This window comes from Vanellus vanellus (genome assembly GCF_965231255.1).
Source record: "Vanellus vanellus genome assembly, chromosome: 29".
In the NCBI taxonomy this organism is placed as follows: domain Eukaryota; kingdom Metazoa; phylum Chordata; class Aves; order Charadriiformes; family Charadriidae; genus Vanellus; species Vanellus vanellus.
In genome coordinates, this window is record NC_138934.1 from 855,413 (window position 1) to 876,756 (window position 21,344).

At 47.7% G+C, this 21,344-nt stretch overlaps 1 protein-coding gene across 1 annotated transcript in view; it reads left to right on the plus strand.

Moving 5' to 3' along the window:
- Nucleotides 1–4,605: 4,605 nt before the first annotated feature.
- LOC309682475 (uncharacterized protein) overlaps nt 4,606–21,344 on the plus strand; it is a gene marked incomplete at its 5' end in the record, with an annotated part of 129,641 nt that continues 112,902 nt past the window's right edge. The window contains 10 exons of the mRNA XM_082496565.1: nt 4,606–4,717; nt 7,218–7,541; nt 8,990–9,313; nt 11,056–11,379; nt 12,093–12,416; nt 12,882–13,205; nt 13,619–13,942; nt 15,873–16,196; nt 16,985–17,308; nt 19,838–20,170. Coding sequence (XP_082352691.1) covers nt 4,606–4,717; nt 7,218–7,541; nt 8,990–9,313; nt 11,056–11,379; nt 12,093–12,416; nt 12,882–13,205; nt 13,619–13,942; nt 15,873–16,196; nt 16,985–17,308; nt 19,838–20,170 — 3,037 coding nt within the window. The remainder of the gene's footprint in view (nt 4,718–7,217; nt 7,542–8,989; nt 9,314–11,055; nt 11,380–12,092; nt 12,417–12,881; nt 13,206–13,618; nt 13,943–15,872; nt 16,197–16,984; nt 17,309–19,837; nt 20,171–21,344) is intronic.

Genomic DNA, 21,344 nt, shown 5'->3' on the forward strand with positions numbered 1-21,344 from the left:
GGGACAGCTAAATGGGAAGGGGTGGAAAAGGGATTTTGAATGCTCCAGTCACCTTGTGCTGTGCCACAAATAGCTGTGTATGGAGGGACAACCTCTTAGGAGTGTGTCAAGCTATAGGGGTTTAAAGGAGAGGCAGAAGAAATCTCAGACAGCCTTGAAAGCACTCTCAGGTGGGAGCAAGGGAGCTCTGACCACCAGAACAAGCAGAAGAGAACATGGACCTATAGGAATGGCAGTTTTCAAACAAGGTCCTTACAGATTCCATGAAAGAACAAAATTGCAGATAGGATAGCTCAGACAATAAAAATCAATAGTGCTAAATCCCCCAAAGGTCAAGTGCGTAGGTGTCTTTATTTTTTGTAAAAGCAAGAAAAAAGGTGTTCTCTACTTTGATGATGAATACTTTAAAAACAAGGTAGATGATGAGAACAGCCTCCTACAGTCACAAAGCTACCAAAAAAGAAAAAACCAGACCAAACCCAACTCCACCCTGCAAAGCACAGACACCCACTGATATAACAGTGCTACCAGACTATCCACTCCACTTTCCAAGCCAAGAAGGGGAAGGGGAGCTCTTTGAATGCATGGGACATGTCCAGGACCAACATACATGGTCAGCTCTAGGGCCAGCGGTGCTGTACACGCATTTAGGAAAGGGTGTGCAGACAAGACAGCGTCCCATTGCACCCCTCTTGATGCAGTCTGATAGAGCCTACACCAGGTGATGAGTTTCAGTGAAGTAAGGCCAGTTGTGCAAGACGTGGTGGGATTCAGAAGCACAGCCTTCACAGAATCACAGCATTGCAGAATGGTCAGGGTTGGAAGGGACCTCTGGAGATCATCTAGTCCACCCCCCCTGACAGAGCAGGCGCACCTACAGCAGTTGCACAGGACGGTGTCCAGGCACATTTTTAATATCTCCAGTGTGAGAGACTCCACAACCTCTCTGGACAGCCTGTTCCAGTGCTGTGCCACCCTTACAGCCAAGAAGTTCCTCCTCATGTTAAGATGGAACTTCCTATGTTCAAGTTTGTGCCCGCTACCTCTTGTCCTAGCCTTGTCCTAGCATTGTCCTAGTGTTGAAAGAGGTGTAGTGCAGGGTGGCATCTCCCGGCAGACCGCAGCCAAAAGTGTCACACACAACCAGACTTCTACAAGATTTAGATGATTATCCCCACAAAGTGGCTTTGGGGAATCAAAGGAGGGAAAGGACCTCTGTGGACTTTGGCCAAGAGATGGCTCTGTGGTTTGTGTACCCCTGAGCTTCCACAGAGCCTGCAGGGAGTTCCAGCTCCTTGCAGTGATGCAGCTGCCAACGTACTGCTTGTAATTAGTGACAGCCTTATTTCCTGAGAGAGGCAGCCAGAGACACCTGGATGGCTCCAGGCTTGGCAAGACACTGTCCAGAGATGGAAAGTTGTCCCAGGGACAGTGAGCAGTGCCATGGTTGGCATGTCCATGTTGAGGTCTTGAGCAATGTCACAGCCAGAAGATGACCTGACTTAAAGGAAGTCTACTAGCCCTGTTAGCTGTGAAGGCTGGGCCACCTTCATTGCACACCCACTCATGGCCAACACATTCTGCCAATGACCACCAGGTCAGAGCTAAGAGGTAAAAAGAGAGATATAAAACTGCAAGGTAAAACCACCTCAGAACCAATTTTTTCCCCCATTTTTGTTGTCAGGATGCTGAGTGCATTCATAGGCCTTAACTGCCCTGAGCCTGGCTCCTACACCTACACCTTCTGACCAGGGTCTCCATGTAAGATCTGTGCTGGAAATTCAATCCTTACTTGAGGTCTGATGTAGGTGTACCTGTTCCCAGCCTTGTTGCTGAGTTTGCTTGGACTTCCTAGGTTGACCTTGGTCCTTGCTCGTTACCTTGTCTTCACCTGATGGTTATTGTACTGTTAGTAGGTCCCATTGCTACCATTATCCTGCTCTGCTCTTCCAGTGCTGTGGGACTGTTCTCTGTGGGTGAGGTCATTGGTTTGCCTGTGTGGCGGCTGTCCTCAGCTCCCGTCTTCTCTTTCTTTAGAGAACAGCTTTGTTCTTGTGTACTATAGTCAAGTGCCTTCACTCATGTGCTGTGCTCCAAACGTCTGTACGCCCTATTCAAACACTTGCATCCAAGCCACATGCAGCTCATCCTACACCTGGCACGACATTCCTTTCCTTCCCACCCTGTTAATGTGGCAGATTTACATCAATGGTGCAGCACAGCTTTACATGAACAAATTATGTTACATGCTCCTAAGAAGACTTTAGGAAAGAGCAATGCAGCAGACTCCCCTCCTCCAAATACTGGGAGGGGAAACAAACCGAGGCAGGATGCTTTCAAAAGCAGAGGGAGATGTAGGAACAGAAGAATACAGAGCTGCTCCATTACTTGGCCAAAGGTCTATTGTTTCCAGTAAGTGGGGACAAAGAAGATATATAAGGTTATGTTAAAGGTCAATAGGAATAGGACTGAAGGGTAAACAAGGAACTACAAAGCCAATTGAAGTTGAAGCAAATAGTAAATAGCAGGCTCAGAACACAAGCTGAAGGAACAATGGCTACTTGAGAAAGACGTATCTTGATTGAAAATGTGAAATACTAAAGCAGAGCAGGGGGACCAATTGGCACCTCTGGCAAAGATCTGGGCACAGAGGACTCAGTGGCTCCCTTCAGAGACAGAGAAGGTGTTGATGATATTTTATCCACAGAAGACAAAATTTGTACATTGTTGTTCCAATATCTCAGGAGATCTCTTCTCTTGGCTGATGGTCTCTGTCCCTCTTCCAGCCTGCTCCATTCCAAGCCTTTCTTTCCAGTCTCCAGCTCATCTGTTTAATTTTCTTCATGGCATGTGACTGAGTAAGATCCACTTCTTCCCACTTTTCCTGTGCAAATATGACTCAAAATGTGCTTCCTCTTCCTTCTAGGAGTCTTCCATAGCCCCATAATGTAGAGAGGGGTAAAAAAAATAGGAAAGACCAAATAAATTGAACCACCTGAATATCTGATATCATCCAAAGGGTTTCTGCGTTCAGTCTTGGTCTGTGCCACGGTTTGGCTTAAAGGTCAGAGCTAACAAGATGGCCAGGGACCTAGCACACATGATCAATAAGGAGAAGTCAAAAGAGTTGGGTTTGTTTCTTCTGAAGAAGGGAAAGCAAAGGATGATGAAATAGCAGCTTGGGAACACTTGAAGGTCATCAGTAAAGATGACACGAATAAAGCTTCTTTTAAGGAGCACAATAGATAACAAGTTGATCAGACATGTCCTCTGCACCTCATATTGTTCCTCATGCTTCCAAATGTCCACCTTGGACATCTTCTAGAGTCATGGCCAATCACAGATGTCCAAAAATTCACCCATAATCTCTGTCCATGAAAACAACTGGTCCATGACATCAAAAGCATCTTCATCAGGCTGAATGTGAACTGGTGACTGTGAGTTTGGCGCTGTAAGTCTTGGAAAGTCTGCTTTTCCTCAGGAGTGCACCAGTGCAAAACACTTCTCTAAGGGAAGACTTAGTCCTGAAAATTGACAAACTGCAGGCTAAATTAAAGTTTTTCTAAAAAAGACATTATTTAATCACCAGTATTAAAGACCAGAAACATAGGTTCACCAGGGTTATTTATCCAAGCTGATATTAAGCAGACTCCTTGCAAGCCCTATCTCTCTAGAGGCTTTGTTTACCTTCTGCTCCCTACTTCAGCCTCTTCCTTGCACATGCTGTGTCCCTGTCCTGGGACAACATCTCACATTACACTCTTTGATCCTGAAGTTCTCACTATTGCAAGTGGTTTACAGTCACTTCATGAATGTGGCCCCAGCCAGTTCCTAAGAGACACTTCCCCACCACCGCTCTATGGCGACTGTGTTTCACTGTCCCTCAGTTCAGGCGGGAGTTAATCCACACAGTCGCTGGGGTGGGAAGGGACGTCTTCTTCCTCACCTAGTAGGGCCCCCTGCTCAAGCAGGTTGTAAAGGACAATATCAAGCCAGGTTTTTGATACCTCCAAGGATGTAGACTCTACAGCAACAGTGAACAGCCCGTTCCTTTGTTTGACCACCCTCCCAGTAAAATAAAGTGTTTTCTTCTTTTCCATATGCTCACTGTTGCTAGACAGCATTTAAGAGTCAGAGGAACAGGCAGACACAGAGATCATTCCAGCCTTCAAGAAGTCTTTCTAGGGCATTGGCTGTTAACGAGCTAGTCGTGCCAGGAGAACGGCAGGTTTAGAGGTGCCAGAAACAGCTGGCTTTTTGCCAAAACAACAACAGAGGAGAACAGATTCAGTGCTTTCTAGCAGGGGTTATTTTCCCTTAATATGTTGATGAACAGAAGAGCATGGGAGGAGGGAATTAGCATAGGGAGATGCAAGGAACAGGAGGAATGGGGCCAGCACTGGAGGGTGAAGGGGGAGAGGCCAACTTAGGGGAGGAGTCAGGGTAAGGAATATTTGTCACCTACCTCCTGTCTTGGTCCTTACTGTCTTCTCTCCTGCCTCCCCAGCCATCCACTGGCTGTCTCTCCTACAGGGACAATCTTCCTGCTCTACCCTGTCAATCAGGCCTGCAGGAGCTGGATTGTATAAAGTCTCTGCTGCTACCATGGGACCACCAGAACATCTTCTCCCATCCAGGGGTGCCCGTATTGGGAGCCTGGCTGCCTCTGCTGAAACCAGGATGGAAACTGTACTCTTCCTCTTGGCATGTCTTTGGGGTAAGTTTTCTCCTTTACTCCTGGAGAATGGGGTTCTAGATACGGTCTGATAAATGGGACTCGTGATGGATTGACTCATCTCATATCTCCAGCATTGGCAAGGAAATGGGTTTCGTGGCTGGAATAAAGGACTGAAGATCCAGGAAGCTTGTGTTTTAACTCCTGGCACTGGAAAAGGGCTTGACATTTCTGAGACAAGAGAAGACAGTAGTAGAGATGATCATTTGGCTTCTGACGGTCACCTAGGGATTTAGAAGCATTAACAATGCAAACATACAGAGACAAACCCTGGGAACAAACAAATGCCGGCATAGAGACAGAGCTTCCTTTGATTGATCTGTGTAATCCAGAATGGAGTCCTGTTTTTTCCTCCACCCTGGAGTCACAGTCTGTGTTAGAGCCAGGACCTAAGAGTGAATAAGCACAGCAGAACTCCGTTGCCTCCCTTGTCAGAGTCAGTGCCTAAAGCAGCTGAATTTATATCCTGCAAAGCAGCATAATCCAATAATTTAAATGAAAAAGTAGTAAAAGAATTGGATAAGGATAATCGTAATACAATGATGTTGTTTTTTAACAAAACCTGGTACAAGTTGAAGCTGTTTTATAGGGGCTAAGATGAAGTAAATCTTGTGCCAGATCTGCAAATGATCAAGGATAGAATCATAGAATCATAGAATGGTTTAGGTTGGAAAAGACTTTGAAGATCATCCAGTTCCAACCCCCCTGCCATAGGCAGGGACACCTCCCACCAGACCAGGTTGCCCAAGGCCACGTCCAGCCTGGCCTTGAACACCTCCAGGGATGGGGCCTCAACAATCTCTCCGGGCAACCTGTTCCAGTGACTTACCACCCTTAAAGTGAAAAACTTCTTCCTAATGTTTAATCTAAACCTGCCCTCTTCTAGTTTAAAGCCATTCCCCTCATCCTATTGCTACATATCCTAGTAAGAAGTCCTTCCTCAGCTCTCCTGTAGGCCCCCTTTAGGGACTGGAAGGCCGCAATAAGATGTCCCTGGAGCCTTCTCTTCTCCAGGCTGAACAGCCCCAACTCTTTCAGCCTCTCCTCACAGGAGACGTGCTCCAGCCCTCGGATCATCCTCGTGGCTCTCCTCTGGATGCGGTCCAGCAGGTCCATGTCCTTCTTATGTGATGATGATTTGGGAATTTAAAGTTTGTTAGAAAAATATCCATGCTTTCCAACAGCATAGAAGATTGGACCTAGCAAGCCTTAGGTGGCAACCTTTGCTCTAAAGCCTCTGATATAAGTGTACAAAGGCCGTGGGGAGCAGGACCATAGCAGGACCAAAGATCTAGACACAGTTTAAGCATCTGACAGGGCCTTTCTGAATAAGGAGGGATCTTCAGCATCTTCTGCCAGGCTTAGATCCCAACAGTAGCCTAGATTTTCCTTACACACATAAAGAGAAAGAGGCCCTGCTCTATCTCTACCTTAAGGGACTTCCTCCCTTATGGATGTATGTTGATTGGAAATACCTTCTTTTCTGCATTGTATGGGAGTCTTGATGTTTAGCATGGACAGCACTGCAACTGTCAGCAGCTGGGAGGTGAACCCTACCCTATGGACTCTAGGGAGTTGCCTTAATGTAGGTGCCTAGAACCATTTGAGTTGCCCTGTTTTCTCAATCCTGGACTCCAACTACTGCTCTGGAGAGTGCAGGTCCACAAATGGCGCTAGAAACCTTCATTTAGGTGAACAAACTGCTCCACATGGCACCAAGCGAGCAAGCTCTGCTTGGCAAAGTTCTGACGAGTGTTTTGGACAAGCAGGTGGATATCCTAATTTGTACCCAGAGAAGTGATCTGAAAGCTTCCTTCTATAACTTGCAGAACACAGGGAGAGTGGCAGACCTCAGGAGGAACATTCACAGTCTTGTGCATGGAGCGGGGAGCTGCACAATGAGGGTGGGGAGTGATGATCTGAGACCCATAGAGTTCCAGCAGCTCAGGCTGTGTAGAGGTGGTTACTCTGGGACCTACATCTTCCTAAGAACCATAATGTAAGGTTTTCCTCTCATCTTCCTGGCTGTGTGCAGGGTACAGTCTAGGGTTTCTGTGATGTGTAGCTCTCACACACCATGTCAGAGGGCATGCTGGGACTGTTCCATGGCTGGAAATGATTGGTTCACGGCCAAGGTTTTGAACATCCAGCATGTGTCTGGGAGGGACATCTTAGTAAGAATCCCATTATCAGAACTGCCCTAGATGACTAAGATCTTGCAGCTGCTTATAGAGATGCAGAGATGTGTCAGAGGTCCTAACACCATCTGTGCAAGAAATTTACACCACTAATTAGCCAGCAAGCTTTTCTTATAGTGTTCCTGCTGGAAAACAAAAAAAAAAAGTGGTGAGCATTTCAGCTGTCCTTCCCCAGACAGACCCAAAATGACATTATTCCTGCAAGAGCAAGATGTTATGTTCTCCACTATCAGCCAAAACCTGGCTCATGCCCATTTTCCGCCTTGGCTTGTTTTGGGATTCAGGTGTTGCCAACTCAGCTCCCATCAGACTTGTGAGCGGCCCCAGCCGCTGCGCAGGGAGGCTCGAGGTACTTTGGAAACGCCAGTGGGGAACCGTGTGTGATGATAACTGGGATCTGTCCGATGCCACGGTCGTATGCAGGCAGTTGGACTGTGGGGAAGCACTGTCAGCCCCTGGCTCGGCTCACTTTGGTCAAGGAACTGGTCGTATCTGGCTGGATGACATGAACTGCACCAGTACAGAAGCTGACCTTTCTGCCTGCAGGACCAGACCCTGGGGAGAACATAACTGCAATCACGGAGAGGATGCAGGAGTTGTGTGCTCAGGTAACTCACGTTTACATCCCTCCCCGTGTGACCCCAGGAGGCTGTGCTATGTGGAGGGAGGGTTTTAAGCTTGTTTGCAAAATCTTATTTCTCCATCAGTGCTACCCTTAGGGTTCAGGATGGGCATGGCTGCTTCACGCACTGACCTGTACCCTACCAAGGACAACATTATCCAGCTCAGTTCTACCAGTCAAACAGTGTGGGGGTGGGGGTGGTGTTTGTGCTCATTCTGTTAGTGGGGAAGAACAGAGATTGTAGATTTTTTTTCCCTGATCCACACTATTCTTGCCTTTTTGTGCCATCACTATGAAGTTAACGGGCAAGGAGACTGAAAGATGTCCACCTGGACACGCATGCTTTCTGTGCACATTCATGGCTGACGTTGAGCGTTTACACAGCCTCTTTCCATTTGTATTTTGTGACAATGCTCTTTCCTGGTGAATGTGGTTATTCTCCAGACTGGGACTGGGATGACAAATTCGATTGTGGGTCCCTTGTGTTGGAGCCACTCCTAACTTGGATGTCACAGCATGATGCTAATGAATGCTGAGCTCCAAGAACTGGGTGGGGAAGGCTTAAACGTGTACTCTACCCCTCTACATTGTGGTTAACTGGGGAGTAAATCTTAATCAAGCAGATGATGGACCCCCGGAGGTGGAAAGGGGATTGGGATGTTGACAGGCTGCCCATTCCCCTCTTTCAGGTCAGTATGTCCCAAACGCTGCTCCACTCAGCACTGAACAACAAACCAAATTTCCAAAGTTAGTTTCCCGTAGTTGTACCTGGAATGGGATTGAGGGCCATATTAAGATGCAGACATATATATATCTGAATACAGGTGTCACCATTGGGACTGGGTGTCTTCTTGTTGCAAGCAATGGAAATCTAGGGTGGAGTCAGTTCCCTACACAGTGTTGCCAAGCGGAATTATAGGTGCCCTGGGGCATCTGACGCAACCTGGCAGGTGAGATACTGGCACTAAGGTAGACTCTAAAGGGGAATACCTGTGGCACCTCAAATGCTGCTGAACACTTATTTGGGCAATTGGATCCAATGCCAATATTTGGCCAGCTGAACAGCTCCACAGATGTCATTGACTAACTAGAGTTTCAACATCCATCTCACATGAAAGGCACCAACAGGTCTATAAGACATGTGGGTGTCTTGATCTGTAGTGAGTCCCCGCCTCTGGAGTAACATCACAGTGGTAATTGCACAGTCCTTTTTCATAAGGGATTCACAGTCTATGCTATTTATCTCTCTAATTCTGAGCTCTGAAACCACAGAGGAAGGTACAGAACATGATGCTCCTCAGCCTTCAGCTTATCAAGTGCTGGGCAGTGCTAGTGAAGATATTTCCTTGCCTTTGATCTGTAGGCAATCTTTCCATGTGCATTCCCTGATCCTGTTGTTTTTTTTTTTTCTTTTTTTTTTTTTTTTTAATGCAGAAATTAAAAAAGCAGTTAAGCTGCAATTAGTGAATGGTTCAAGTCGCTGTGCTGGGAGAGTGGAGGTGTTTTATGGCCAGCAATGGGGAACTGTCTGTGATGACAACTGGGATATATTTGATGCTGAAGTTGTATGCCGGCAGCTGGGCTGCGGGACCGCTTTATCTGCTCCTTCCTCAGCTTACTTTGGGAGAGGGCCTGACCCCATTTGGCTTGATGACGTGACCTGCAAAGGAACCGAAGCTGCCCTCTCCGAATGCAGTGCAAAACCTTGGGGAAGCCATAACTGTGTGCATGGAGAAGATGCTGGTGTTGTGTGCTCAGGTAAATTCCGCTCTGCATGACACGGGTGGGTTTTGAGGGGTGGAGAGATGCTGGAGGTGCTGTAGGAGGCCCTGTTTCCTTTGGAGCGATGCTGAGCCCAACATCCAAGAGGACTGTAAGATTAGAAGTGATTCATACTGTTCAGCCATAGAGTTCTCTTGCCTCTTAATTAAAATCCACCACCATATGAATCACTGGTAAAAGACAGTGGTGCTGCAGGAATTATTTGTGTCCAGGAGTTGTTTGTGTCCAGTTCTGGGCTCCCTGGTTCAAGAAGGACAGGGAACTGCTGGAGAGGGTCCAGCAAAGGGCTACAAAGATGATTACGGGACTGGAGCATCTTTCTTATGAGGAAAGGCTGAGGGAACTGGGGCTTTTTAGTCTGGAGAAGAGAAGACTGAGGGGGGATCTTATCAATGCTTATCAATACTTAAAGGGAGGGTGCTAGGGGGGTGGGAACAGTCTTTTTTCAGCTGTGCCCAGCAACAGGACAAGAGGGAATGGGCACAAACTTGAACATAGGAAGTTCCATCTTAACATGAGGGGGGACTTCTGGACTTTGAGGGTGGCAGAGCAGTGGCACAGGCTGCCCAGAGAGGTGGTGGAGTCTCCCACTCTGGAGACATTCCAAACCCACCTGGACGCCGTCCTGTGCAACCTGCTGTAGGTGCCCCTGCTATGGCAGGGGGGTTGGACTGGATGATCCGCAGAGGTCCCTTCCAACCCTGACTGTTATGTGATTCTCTGATTCTGTGATTTGTAGGTCTCCCCATGCACATGGCCAGGGTGTGCCTTGGTAGAGCATCCTCTCTCACTGCAGAGAGCAGTGTCTTTGGCAGCGCCCCCACCTCATCCTCATGTCAGTAGACATACTTCCTTCTGAAGTTCCCAAAAAACTCTTGCATTTACCAAGGTTCTTCCCATGGTCCACATTGTCCCTCCCAATGTATTACTATCAGGTCCTCCCATATAATTGGAGCCCCAAGGCTGCACCTCCAGGTCTCCCTTCATGATTCCCAGAGCCACCCACTCCTTCCCAGTTCTCCAGCTGTCTGGTCAAGCAAGAGGCAGCAAATGCCACAGCTGGACGACCATTAGGCATTTGCTGGTGGACCAGTTATTATGAATATGCTGATTGCTTGGGCAACACTGGAAGGAGAAGAGTTGGTTTCCCCCTGTCTTTCCTGTAATAAGGTGCTAATTAGTGTCTTTCCTCTGTAATCACGTACAGAGTTTTATAAAGTCTGTAAGGTCTTACTATATTGAGAAATCCACATTTTGTTCTTTGACTTGTGGGCAAAAACAGCATTAACATGAGGCTGAGAGGCAGATACAGATCGATAGTATGAGAGTGATTCTGGCACCTCTAGGTATCTAGCACCTTCTGGTGCATGCTAAGGGACATGGGACATCTATAAAGGGCTGGCAGCAAGACACACAGACCTGAAACCCCTTGTAATGGCAGACAGATGCTAGACCATCCTAAAAGCACCAGACATCAATATTTGAACAATACCGGGTATTGTCCTCTGCCATGCCAAGTATATTTTAATTTGTAAAATCCATTGCTGAGCAGCTCATGATGGTGGAGGAAGTGCTTGTGTTGCCTCTGCATGCAATGTTTTCCCATGCAAAACTGAGAGATGCTACAATCTTTCCCAGGTGGAAGACAGATACACTAAACTCTACACCAGATACCTTCCTGAATTATTTTTTTTTCTTTTTTTTTTTTTTCCCTGTAGGCTTTGCAGAACCTGCCCCGCTTCGATTAGTGGATGGATTGACCCACTGCTCTGGGAGACTCGAGGTGTTTTATGGCCAGCGCTGGGGAACTGTGTGTGATGACAACTGGGACTTGGCTGAGGCAGAAGTGGTGTGCAGGCAGCTGGGCTGCGGGAAGGCTTTGTTGGCTACACATGGGGCTTACTTTGGGCAAGGCTCTGGCCCCATTTGGCTTGATGATGTCAGCTGCGCAGGGACAGAAGCTGCCCTCTCCCAGTGCAGAGCCACTCCTTGGGGAAGCCATAACTGTGGGCACAGAGAAGATGCTGGTGTGGTTTGTACAGGTACCCATCACTCATGGCTTGTCATGGGGGAAGCTGTTTGTGGGTGAGCCTTTCAGGCAGATCCTGAAGGATCTGTCTTCAGCACAGACAGATTTTCCGAAGAAAAGTGACACAGAATGCTTCAAAAGTAGGTTCACTTCACATCTGTGAAGGAAATAGGCACCTCCAATGAGATTTGTCTGGCCTGTCTCACAGTCCCCAGCACCAAATACCTGATGTTCACCAACACCAGAGCTAGAAAACTTTAACATCGGATATTAGCAGTTGTCAGTCAACTCTTTCTGCTTTACCAAAATTCTGATCCCAGATATTAAGACTCCTTAACACAGCCTAGACCATAAGGCACCTTGGTGCTCCTGGACCAGTGTTAGTCCACCAGTCCCTGCCCCTTCCTGGTTCAGCTGGCCAGCCCTGTGGTACTCCTCCTAGTATGGTCCACCACAATAACAGGATGCAGGCATAACTGTCATCTGATGAGATAAAGGTTCAAACAGAGCTGGCTAATTTTAGTAGAGAATAGTCAATAAGAGAGGTCAGCTGGAGACCACCACTCTAAGAGACTGAAATTACTGCAAGGGTCTGCTGAGCTGATGTGAAAAAAAAAAGAGGAAAGTTTACGCCAGACTGATGCAGTCTAGGAGAGAGCAGCACAGTGCTGTCAGCACAGACCAAAATACAACAGAAATTGAGGTCTTCATTATTTCTCAACACAGGATTTGCTGAGCTGCTTCCAGTCCGGTTGGTGAACGGTTCAAGCAACTGCTCTGGGAGGGTAGAGGTGTTTCATGAGCAGAAGTGGGGGACGGTCTGCGACGACAGCTGGGACTTAACAGATGCTCAAGTTGTGTGCAGGCAGCTGGGCTGTGGGACAGCGGTCTCAGTCTCCAGCTCTGCTCAGTTTGGACAAGGAACTGGACAAATTTGGCTGGATGATGTGAACTGTGCAGGGGCTGAAACCATCCTCACTGAGTGCCGGGCCAAGCCTTGGGGAGACCACAACTGTAACCATGGAGAGGATGCTGGTGTGGAGTGCTCAGGTACCACTAATCCATGTCATGAAATGTGGGGTGCTAGGGACGGCCTGCATTTGTAGGAAGGGTCCCAGTGGCCCTGGACTGCTCATGGGAACTAGGGTGCTGGCGACTTTGCTGGCCAGTCCTGATGGCCATGCTTATAGAGGCTCATGAGTAGGGACTCAGCACTCTCAAATGTCCTGTTTCCACCAGCGCGTTTTTCACTCCCCATTTTGGTGTTCTGCTGTTAGGAAAGTAACCTGGGTACTCACTATGATCATTCTACAGGTGATTGGTCTTTTGTAAAAGTTCCAGCCAAGGATGTGGGATCAAGCTGTGAGGCCATAGGCATCTAGTGCCACTTTATACATCATGGACCCAAGCCCCATTGGCTTCCAGACCCCTGCAAGGAGGGGTTTTTGCCCTCTACACAGAGATTCAAGTCATGCAAAGCCTCCTCAAACATTTTGCCATTGTGTTTTGGTCCAGGTATTGTGGAACCAGCTCCCGTCCGGCTTGTGAACGGTCCGAATCGTTGCACTGGGAGAGTCGAGGTGTTTCATGACCAGCAGTGGGGAACCGTGTGTGATGACGGCTGGGATACAGCTGATGCAAGCGTCGTGTGCAGGCAGCTGGGCTGTGGGGCAGCACTGTCAGCTCCTGGTTCAGCTCCTTTTGGGCAAGGCCCTGACCCCATCTGGCTGGACGATGTGAATTGCTCCGGGAATGAAGCTGCCCTCTCTGAGTGTAGGGCGCAGTCTTGGGGGTCCCATAACTGCAAGCATGGAGAAGATGCTGGTGTGGTGTGCTCAGGTAACCCCTCTCTGTGTCCGTCTCTATGACGGGGAAGGTTTTCTGTTTCCATTCATGTACCACCTCAGCAGCAGGTTCTGACTTGAAGTGTCCTGAATCTGCATTATGAGCTCTCTTTCATCATAGTGAAGACCTGTTAAAAATTCCTCTCTTTTTTTGACATGTGTGTACCTGTTTCTGTAAACAGAAGCCGTGCACTATGCTTGGCTTGGATTTCTAACAGATTCTGCAGAACACAGTGCTCTGTCTGTTGTCCACTTGTCTCTGAATGCAAGAACTGGGGAAGATATACCATCATTATGTAACTCGATAAATGCATCCTCGATGTCATTAGGCTCACATACATTTTATCTTATTTTTAATCTTTCACATCACAATTTAATGTATATTCCTGCCCTTGTTTTTTTCTTCAGATATACCAAGAATAGCTCCATTGCGGTTAATGAATGGACCAAATCGTTGCAGTGGGAGAGTTGAAGTTTTTTATGGCCAGCAGTGGGGAACAGTATGTGATGACAGCTGGGATATAAGTGATGCTGAAGTTGTTTGCCAACAGCTGGGCTGTGGGAGAGCACTATCCACTCCAGTCTCTGCCTATTTTGGGGAAGGATCTGGCCCTATCTGGCTGGATGATGTGAACTGCACAGGGACTGAAACTGCCCTCTCCAAATGCGAAACCACTCTATGGGGAGACCATAACTGTAGTCACAGACAAGATGCTGGTGTCGTGTGCTTGGGTAAGTCTCACCTGTGTCATCAGCTGCTTGACTTTTGGGGTATGTGGAGGGATGTTTGAAATGCCATAGGGCACCCTCTTCCCATCTTATGATGATAAAACCACAGTGCAGTACAGAGAAAGTGCTTCAAACAGGGATGTGGGTAAATTATCTGTGTTCCCCTTTCCTTCCCATTCAAAAACTGATCATAACACTGTGCTGCTGCAGTCCAGCCTGCTGCTGGCTGTGCAGAAAAATCTGAATTTGGAACTCTTTCCCACGTGAGTTACCAGTAAACCTGGTGGCATTGCAGGACTGGTGTGATTCACCCTGTTACAGAGGGTATAGGGTCACTCGGACTCTTTTACTGCTGCCAATGACAACTCCAATGAACTTATCACACTTGAAAAATCAAGATACACTCCCCATTTTTCACTCTCTTTCCACTTGCAGACATGAACATGAAAAAATCTTGCAGAAACCCACTTAATCTACCTCTCCTCCTCCCTCACTTGCTAGAAACCATCTTATAAGACCTTTTTTCACCAGTGTTTTTCCTGTGTCTTCTCTGAAACCTCCGCAGCTGAGATAAATTTCCTCAAAATGTTGCAGCACTGCACTTCGTTGCCACTAGAAGGAAACCCTGAGCTCACTATCATTGCCTGGAATTTATTGTACAGCCTCTTGTCTCATTGCAGTGCACATTACTACCATTCATTCTTTGCGTCTACCTTCTGCTAAGACTGTTACATCCCTTTTCTGTTTCCTCAGCTTCTTCCCATTTCCCTCTTGAGACACATTTTTCAGCTTGTCCTCATTCCTGTCATTCCTTTCTGATTTCTCCCACACTGTTGGGCTTATTTCTTTTAGGCTGCCAGCTGAGGCTTTGCCAGTGCTGAGTAGCTCTGAAGGCTTGGTTTGCATAAATTGTAGTCATCACTCCCGTTTATACATGTCCATGTCTTTCTCAGAACAGCCTGACATGGTAGAGTGTCACTCTCTATCCTTTATATCCCTTAAATCCCTTTGAGAAGACTTGTTGCTTAATTCATTTTTCTTCATCCTCTATGTGATTATTTTACCTACCAGAGGTGGTGAAGTTTTGCCTTGCCCTTGGCAGGAGATAAACTGCTCTCCTCTGGTTACCTGCCCACGACTTGAAAACACCTCGTGGATTCACTGACTAAGCACAGACGCCTGTGTTTGGATTAAAGACCCTGCTGCCCCTTTGCTGCCCGTGAGGACTGAGTCAGCGCGGTCTACAACAGGATTTGGCCTGTCCTGATGCAGATGCCCAAAGCAGATTAAAGAAGTTGCAACCCAGCAGGGCTCATTTCCCTCCATTGACTATAAAGAATACTGAGGGTCCACGGCAGAGTTGTAAAAGTGAGGTTCAGCTGCCTAAACATAGGTGTCTAATGTCACCTGAAATGTCCCACTATATCCCACCCACCAACTGAAGATCCAGAAGGGCACCAATGTCCTTTGAGACATCAAGTCTGCTAATTCCATTGGGTTGTCTGGGATTCCCTGGGAGTCTCAGATGGCAACAGATACCAATGCACAGAAAAGCCCATCAGCCCCTGGAAGTTTATTCTTAAGGGCTCCAAGTCTAGCTGAGATGAATCATACTCCAGTTTTCCCACTGCTCTCCTAAAGAAGCCTTCCCTGCTAAAGTCCTTTCCCTTGGTCAGTAAAGTTACCTGCACTTTCTGTCTGGGCACGGGTATCTTTCTAGTCAAATATAGAAGGGCAAAGAAGTTCTCGGTTTTGGACAGCACCTTTCTTTGACTTTTGGGCAAGAGGAAGGAAAACAACAGTGAACTTTCTCCATGCTGCTTGTCCCTGTAGGTTGTGCTAAACCAATGGGTCCACGCGGCTTTAGCTGATGTGGCCAGCAAGAACCTGATTGCCAGCATAAAACTTACCTGGTCTTACTTTTTTGGTTCAGGTGTTCCAGAACCAGCCCCGATCCGACTAGTGGACGGTTTGAATTTCTGCTCTGGGAGAGTCGAGGTGTATCATGAGCAGCAGTGGGGGACAGTCTGCGATGACAGCTGGGATTTAGCAGACGCTCAAGTTGTGTGCAGGCAGCTGGGCTGTGGGACAGTGGTCTCAGCCCCCGGTTCTGCTCGGTTTGGACAAGGAACCGGACAAATTTGGCTGGATGATGTGAACTGTGCAGGGGCTGAAACGGCCCTCTCTGATTGCCGGGCACGGTCTTGGGGAGACCACAACTGTAACCACAGAGAAGATGCTGGTGTGGTCTGCTCAGGTACTGTTATGCCATGAAATGTGGGGTGCAATGGGGGCTGTGTTTGAGGAGGATTTGTCTGTGGTCCTGTGGGACACATTTTACCGTGATGTTGCTTTTAGATGAGGTACAGAAGGGGTGAATTCAGTATTATTTTAGATTTCTTAGAGAATCCAAGATACCTGCACAGTGCTGGGGAATATGAGAGAGGATCCGGTGCTCCTCTGGAGCAGCAACAGGACACCAGGCAGAATAAATTTGCTTCCGAAATGGACACTTATATTTAGGTAGCTAAAATTCCATCTGCAGTACGGGCCAAGTGAGGAGAAGGCAGACCCAGGTGTCATCAGTGGGTGATGCACAGGAAGGTTGTGTTGAGTAACGAGGTAAAGAGCACTCTCCACTCTAAATCAGAGGCAGAGCATTGTGACAGAGAGACCTGTGCCACAGTGGCTAGGGAATATTCCTGGGAAGGTGATTTGGGGAGAAATCAGGGGGACAGGCTGCTCTGGCCCTCCTTGACCTCTGCAGAAAATGGAAGTGTTGTGTAGTCAGTGATGGCACCGGTGGCATCTGCAGCTTACCCTGGGACTCTGAGCCAAGAGTTCAGCTCCCTGAAGCTCTTTCCAATAGTAATCTGCTGCAGGTACAAATTGGCTCCTCTGGGTAGCAAAGCGCACATGTTCTGCTGATCAACATCCACAACATTTTTGGCACAAGACCCCTGCAAGGAGGGGGTTTTGCCCTCTACACAGAGATTCAAGTCATGCAAAGCTCCTCAAACATTTTGCCATTGTGTTTTGGTCCAGGTATTGTGGAACCAGCTCCCGTCCGGCTTGTGAACGGTCCGAATCGTTGCGCTGGGAGAGTCGAGGTGTTTCATGACCAGCAGTGGGGAACCGTGTGTGATGACGGCTGGGATACAGCTGATGCAAGCGTCGTGTGCAGGCAGCTGGGCTGTGGGGCAGCACTGTCAGCTCCTGGTTCAGCTCCTTTTGGGCAAGGCCCTGACCCCATCTGGCTGGACGATGTGAATTGCTCCGGGAATGAAGCTGCCCTCTCTGAGTGTAGGGCGCAGTCTTGGGGGTCCCATAACTGCAAGCATGGAGAAGATGCTGGTGTGGTGTGCTCAGGTAACCCCTCTCTGTGTCTCAGTCCCACTGGTTTTGGGAAACAAGAAGGAAAGATTTTCACCCTCGGTGGGAGGTCTTCTCTGAGCTCATGCTGCTCCTAGTGTCTGCTGTTAATCATAAACCCATTCTTGTGTAATTTATGCAATGCTCATGGCCCTGACCATGGTCAGCAGTGACCACTGGAAGCTGATCCAGAATTATGGGGTTACCATCGGCAAGCCTCAGTCTGATAGCTCTTTCAAGGTTTCTATAGCATACCTCAGCTCCTGAAGGCTCCAAGACTTTTCCAGGGCAGGACAGACCCCAGAAATATCCCATTCCTACTGAGGTACAGGCTTGTGGTGTCATATAGACAGAGTCACCTTCAAGACTACACTTTTACATGTAAGCCTAACCAGTGTTGTCAGCGAGTCTTCGTCTCTGGCTGATTTGGAAGTCTGTTTCACTGTACCATGAGAAGCAATAAAATGTCAGGATTCATCAAGAACTTTAGAAACCTGACACCACTGAATGTGTCTTTATAGCACTTGTATCTAAGAGCTTTTTCAGTTTTCTCTCCAGTGTCTCTTGCAATCTGCAGTCCTGAAGAAACCTTTTGCTTTGTAAAAGCAATTGGGAGGCTCATAAGATAATTCAGGTTGAAGGGACCACAGAAGGTCTCTACACCAGTCTCCTGCTCAAAGTGAGGTCAGCTGTGTGGTCAGACCAGAACACCTTCATCTGTGCTCAAAAAACCTAGTCTCATAGTCTTTCAGAGCAATCCTAAACAATCCTAATATTTTCTTTAAAATCAGGTGTCCTGTTTTCTCAATTTTTAGCCATTCTCTTCTATGTTGCTGGGATGTCAGAGTGAGAAGCTAGCGGAGCTTTCCCGGAGGTCCTCCTTCCTTCCATGAAAAGCTGTGGGAAACCTCAGGAGAACTCAATGCTCTTTGAAGAGGAATCATCTCCCCTACCATGAACATAGCAAAGTACACACCTGCAGCTGAGCTGGTTGAAATGCTGTCACCCAGTGCAAGGTTCTCAGCTACAGACAGGACAGACTCTTTGTTGAAAACTTAATTTTAATCTCCGTTTTTGATTAATTTTATTTGGCACTCTGCTTCAGTGCAGGAAAGGGTTGGCTGATGCTTTTTAACACCATTTATTGTCCAGTTCAGCTGGCTTTACCAGCCATGAGAACTTTCAAGGAAGATTATTTGTCTATTAATATACATTACCATAATCTGCTTTCCCCTACCAAATTATCCAGAACACACATGGTGAATATTGCAGTAAGTGGAGTAAAACGTGTAAGCCCAAAAAAAAGTTTCAGGAATATGGGCATTGGACAGTCTGTTCACTGACAGACATTACAAAGCTTCCCACATGTGACCCAGTTTATTTGAGCATGCATCATGTTCCTGGACATAGGTACCTAATGCTATATAAGACATCGAACAGTATGCAGACATCTACATGGGGCTGGTTGATATGACTTTGGAGATATGAGACCCACACCCTTCCAACAGGACAGCTGGAAGATGGCAGTGATGCCCCAACACATCTCAAATGGGAAAAGACACTTAATTGGAGGGTCCTGAATTGCTTCCTTTGCACAGAGTTCGTCTGTAGATCGTAGGATCATAGAACGGTTTAGGTTGGAAGGGACCTTGAAGATCATCCAGTTCCAACCCCCTGCCCTGGGCAGGGACACCTTCCACTAGACCAGGTTGCTCCAAGCCCCATCCAGCCTGGCCTTGAACATCTCCAGGGATGGGGCAGCCAGAGCTTCTCTGGGCAACCTGTTCCAGTACCTCACCACCCTCAAAGTGAAAATTTTCTTCTTAATATCTAATCTAAATCTCCCCTCTTCCAGTTTGAAGCCATTCCCCCTCATCCTATCACTACATGCCCTTGCAAAAAAACCCTCCTCAGCTATCCTGTAGCTCCTTTAGGTACTGGAAGACCACAATAAGGTCTCCCCGGAGCCTTCTCTTCTCCAGGCTGAACAACCCCAACTCTCTCAGCCTGTATTCTCATAGCAGAGGTACTCCAGCCCTCTGATCATCTTCGTGGCCCTCCTCTGTCCTCACTCCAACAGATTCATCTTTCCTATGTTGGGGGTTCCAGAGCCGGACGTAGTACTCCAGGTGTGGTCTCATAACATTAGATTTTTATTTCAGATCTCAGCCCAGCAGACTGCTATTTCTACAGAGCAGGCACAGGGTCCTATGCCACTGTAGCGTTGGCAGCGATTCAAACAAGCCATCTGAAACATGCCTGCTTGGAAGGGGTGCTTTAGTATGTCTTACTGGCTGGGAGCCTGAAATATCACTCCCAGTCCTCACTGGGGCATTTCTGCCAGTCTTCAGGCAGTGCAGAGGCACACAGACCTTTGGACAACCCTGAATGGACACCCAAAATGTCCTCCATCCATTTTTCATGCATGGGACAACCCGCTTGGCACTTGTCCCCTACAAAGTGTCAGTAGGGTTCAGGTGCAGTGTATTTGTATGCATTTATCCTTTTCGGTTGCTTTTTGTACAGGTACTCCAGAAGTGCCTCCGCTCCGGCTGGTGAATGGCCCCACTCATTGTGCCGGGAGAGTTGAGGTGTTTCATAGCCAGCAGTGGGGGACGATCTGTGATGACAGCTGGGACTTGAGCGATGCTGCAGTGGTGTGCCAGCAGCTGGGCTGTGGGACGGCCATGTCCGCCCCAGGTTCAGCTTATTTTGGGCAAGGTTTTGGCCGTATCTGGTTGGATGATGTGAAATGCTCCGGTAGAGAAGCAGCCCTCTCTGAGTGTGCAGCAAGGCCTTGGGGAGCCCATAACTGTAATCACGGAGAAGATGCAGGCGTCGTATGCTCAGGTAACCTTTGTCCATGTCCCATCCTACTGGGAATTAGACTGAGCTTCTAGGCTGGCTGTCGGGGCTGGTGGCTCTTTGTTCTTTCCCAGTCTAACCTCCTTGTCTTTGACAAGTACTATGGGGTGATGTTGGAGGTGTGGAGTTTGAGCTTGGTGATTTGAGGGATGATTCCCATCTCTCCATATAGCAGCACATTTTCCCTATTTGCATTTTTTAAATATCACTAAGTATTATATGCACACTGGTAACTTTCAGTGGCTTGTCAGGCTAAAGGAAGCTGCTTTTACAGGTCTGGATTGCATACATTTCCTTCTAGGTGGGATCTAAACTTCACAGACATTCCAGAGTGGAGAAGAGAGATTACATTGCCAACCAACATGAGTATGACATTCATTTAACCCAAACAAAAGTGATTTTTCACGTCCAAAGAGCGTGCAGTAGAGAAGCAAACAAGTGGGACTCAGATCTACCACACTCAAATGCAAGCACCCAACTGACATGACCAAATCAGGGCAATCTTTGCCCTGGGAACCTTTTCAGTTAATGAAGAGAGAGAGGCACCTGCATGGGGCAAGGCAGCCCAGTTACCCTCTGAATCACCTCAGATGACTCTCACTCCCCTGCCTATAGAAGGAGCTTTGGATGATCTTGTGGCTAATTTGGGTACCTCTGTGGATGCCTGCACATGGTCGCACTGGCCACAATTCCTGCCACAAGGCAAGTTTCCAGGCATCTTCTTTCAGGGGTGGAGGGAATATTTGGAGAACACTGCTGTGCACTTGAAGTCAACTTGAATCCGTGCAACATCACACAGCAGCATGCCTTCCCTGCCCAACAGGTCATACAGTTCCCATGCCAGTTCATCTTCTGCTGATATTGCCTCTAATCCATAAAAGTTGTCTTGTGCTGATTCAGGGATACAATATATAAATATTTGGCTCTTGCTGTATGAGCTTGGACAGACTTGGGTAGCGAGCACCCTTCCCCCAGAAGTGTTCAGTCACTGCAGTGAAGTCCTCACATAGCTTGCCCTCTCAAAAGTAAAACAGACTGAACCTTGTGGCTCTCTGAGATAGTCCCTCCAAGCCTCAAACCATTTCTGTGCCTCTTCTCACCTTCTGACTAAAAAAAAATATAATGTAGACGTGTACCGGAACTTCCTGTTCTATGAGTCTGTGTGATG